This window comes from Prunus mume, linkage group LG4 (assembly GCF_029339155.1).
Source record: "Prunus mume cultivar Tortuosa linkage group LG4, ASM2933915v1, whole genome shotgun sequence".
In the NCBI taxonomy this organism is placed as follows: Eukaryota; Viridiplantae; Streptophyta; class Magnoliopsida; order Rosales; family Rosaceae; genus Prunus; species Prunus mume.
In genome coordinates this window covers 12,237,908-12,238,827 of record NC_142701.1, presented here as the reverse complement: position 1 = coordinate 12,238,827, position 920 = coordinate 12,237,908, and the positions used below count along the sequence as shown (strand labels likewise).

General features: G+C 40.9%; 1 protein-coding gene across 1 annotated transcript; it reads left to right on the top strand.

Moving 5' to 3' along the window:
- Positions 1 to 344: 344 nt before the first annotated feature.
- On the top strand, positions 345 to 698 carry LOC148917917 (uncharacterized). Its single transcript, XM_089050445.1, has one exon. The coding sequence runs from the start codon at positions 345 to 347 to the stop codon at positions 696 to 698; it is 354 nt and encodes a 117-aa protein (XP_088906571.1).
- Positions 699 to 920: the final 222 nt, after the last annotated feature.

Here is a 920-nt window from a genome sequence, read left to right as displayed (position 1 = left end):
TTATTAATTGACTTTTTGACTGTCTGACTCTCTTTGCATTTCGATGACGTTTTCCCTTCTCTTGTCTTGAGTTTTAGGGTGTTAGGTTCAGTTTCTTTAAAAAGGGTCAACTTGGAAAAACCTCAAGTGGAAACTCCTTTTCAAAACACTACAAACAGAGGCTAAAACAAAACCAAAACCCCATATATTCTCATTTCTCCCCTCTTCCACTCCTCAAATCGTTCCATTCCAAAAACATTTCAATGAATTCGAAACATTTCACTACACTTGGAGGAAAGAGAAGGAAGCATTTTTATTTGGATATGCCCTAAGCCTTCATCCTGGAGTTAGCTTGGTTTAAAGTGATGTTATACGTGGCAACCCAATCATCTGAAGATCTCTTCCATATGGCATCTGTGTGTCCATTGTTCCATACGTTGACAAACATTCCACAAGTGTGGAACACCATTTCAATGGCAAAGTACCCAGACTATCCTAGCTGGTACCATGCCAATCCTGCAGTCCAGCATTTTTTGCAACAATGCAAGGCTTGCGAGAACCCCGAGTCGATATTTAGAGAAGTGTTTGAAGTGTTTTTCATGCAGGGTAACGTGGAAATGTTGTATGGGATGCCCATTGCAGCCACGGCAGGCCATATGGAAGCGGCATATCTAGTTGGACTACTTGACATGTCCGAAAAGGAACCAGGGATGCTTTGAGACGAAGATTAAGCCGAGTTTTCTCTGTTGCAAGACATATCATAGATATGTTTTACTATGGGAAGATTAAGTTCAATCACTGCAGTGCTTGTAACAACAACGAATGGTGTTTTGTTATTTAAGGCTGGCCTACTGAAGAAAAGATAAATCCTGCCTTTTGGACTTGTTGTAATCGATGCAAATGGCACTGAGAGAGTGTTTTTTGGTTCAAGGTGATGCGTG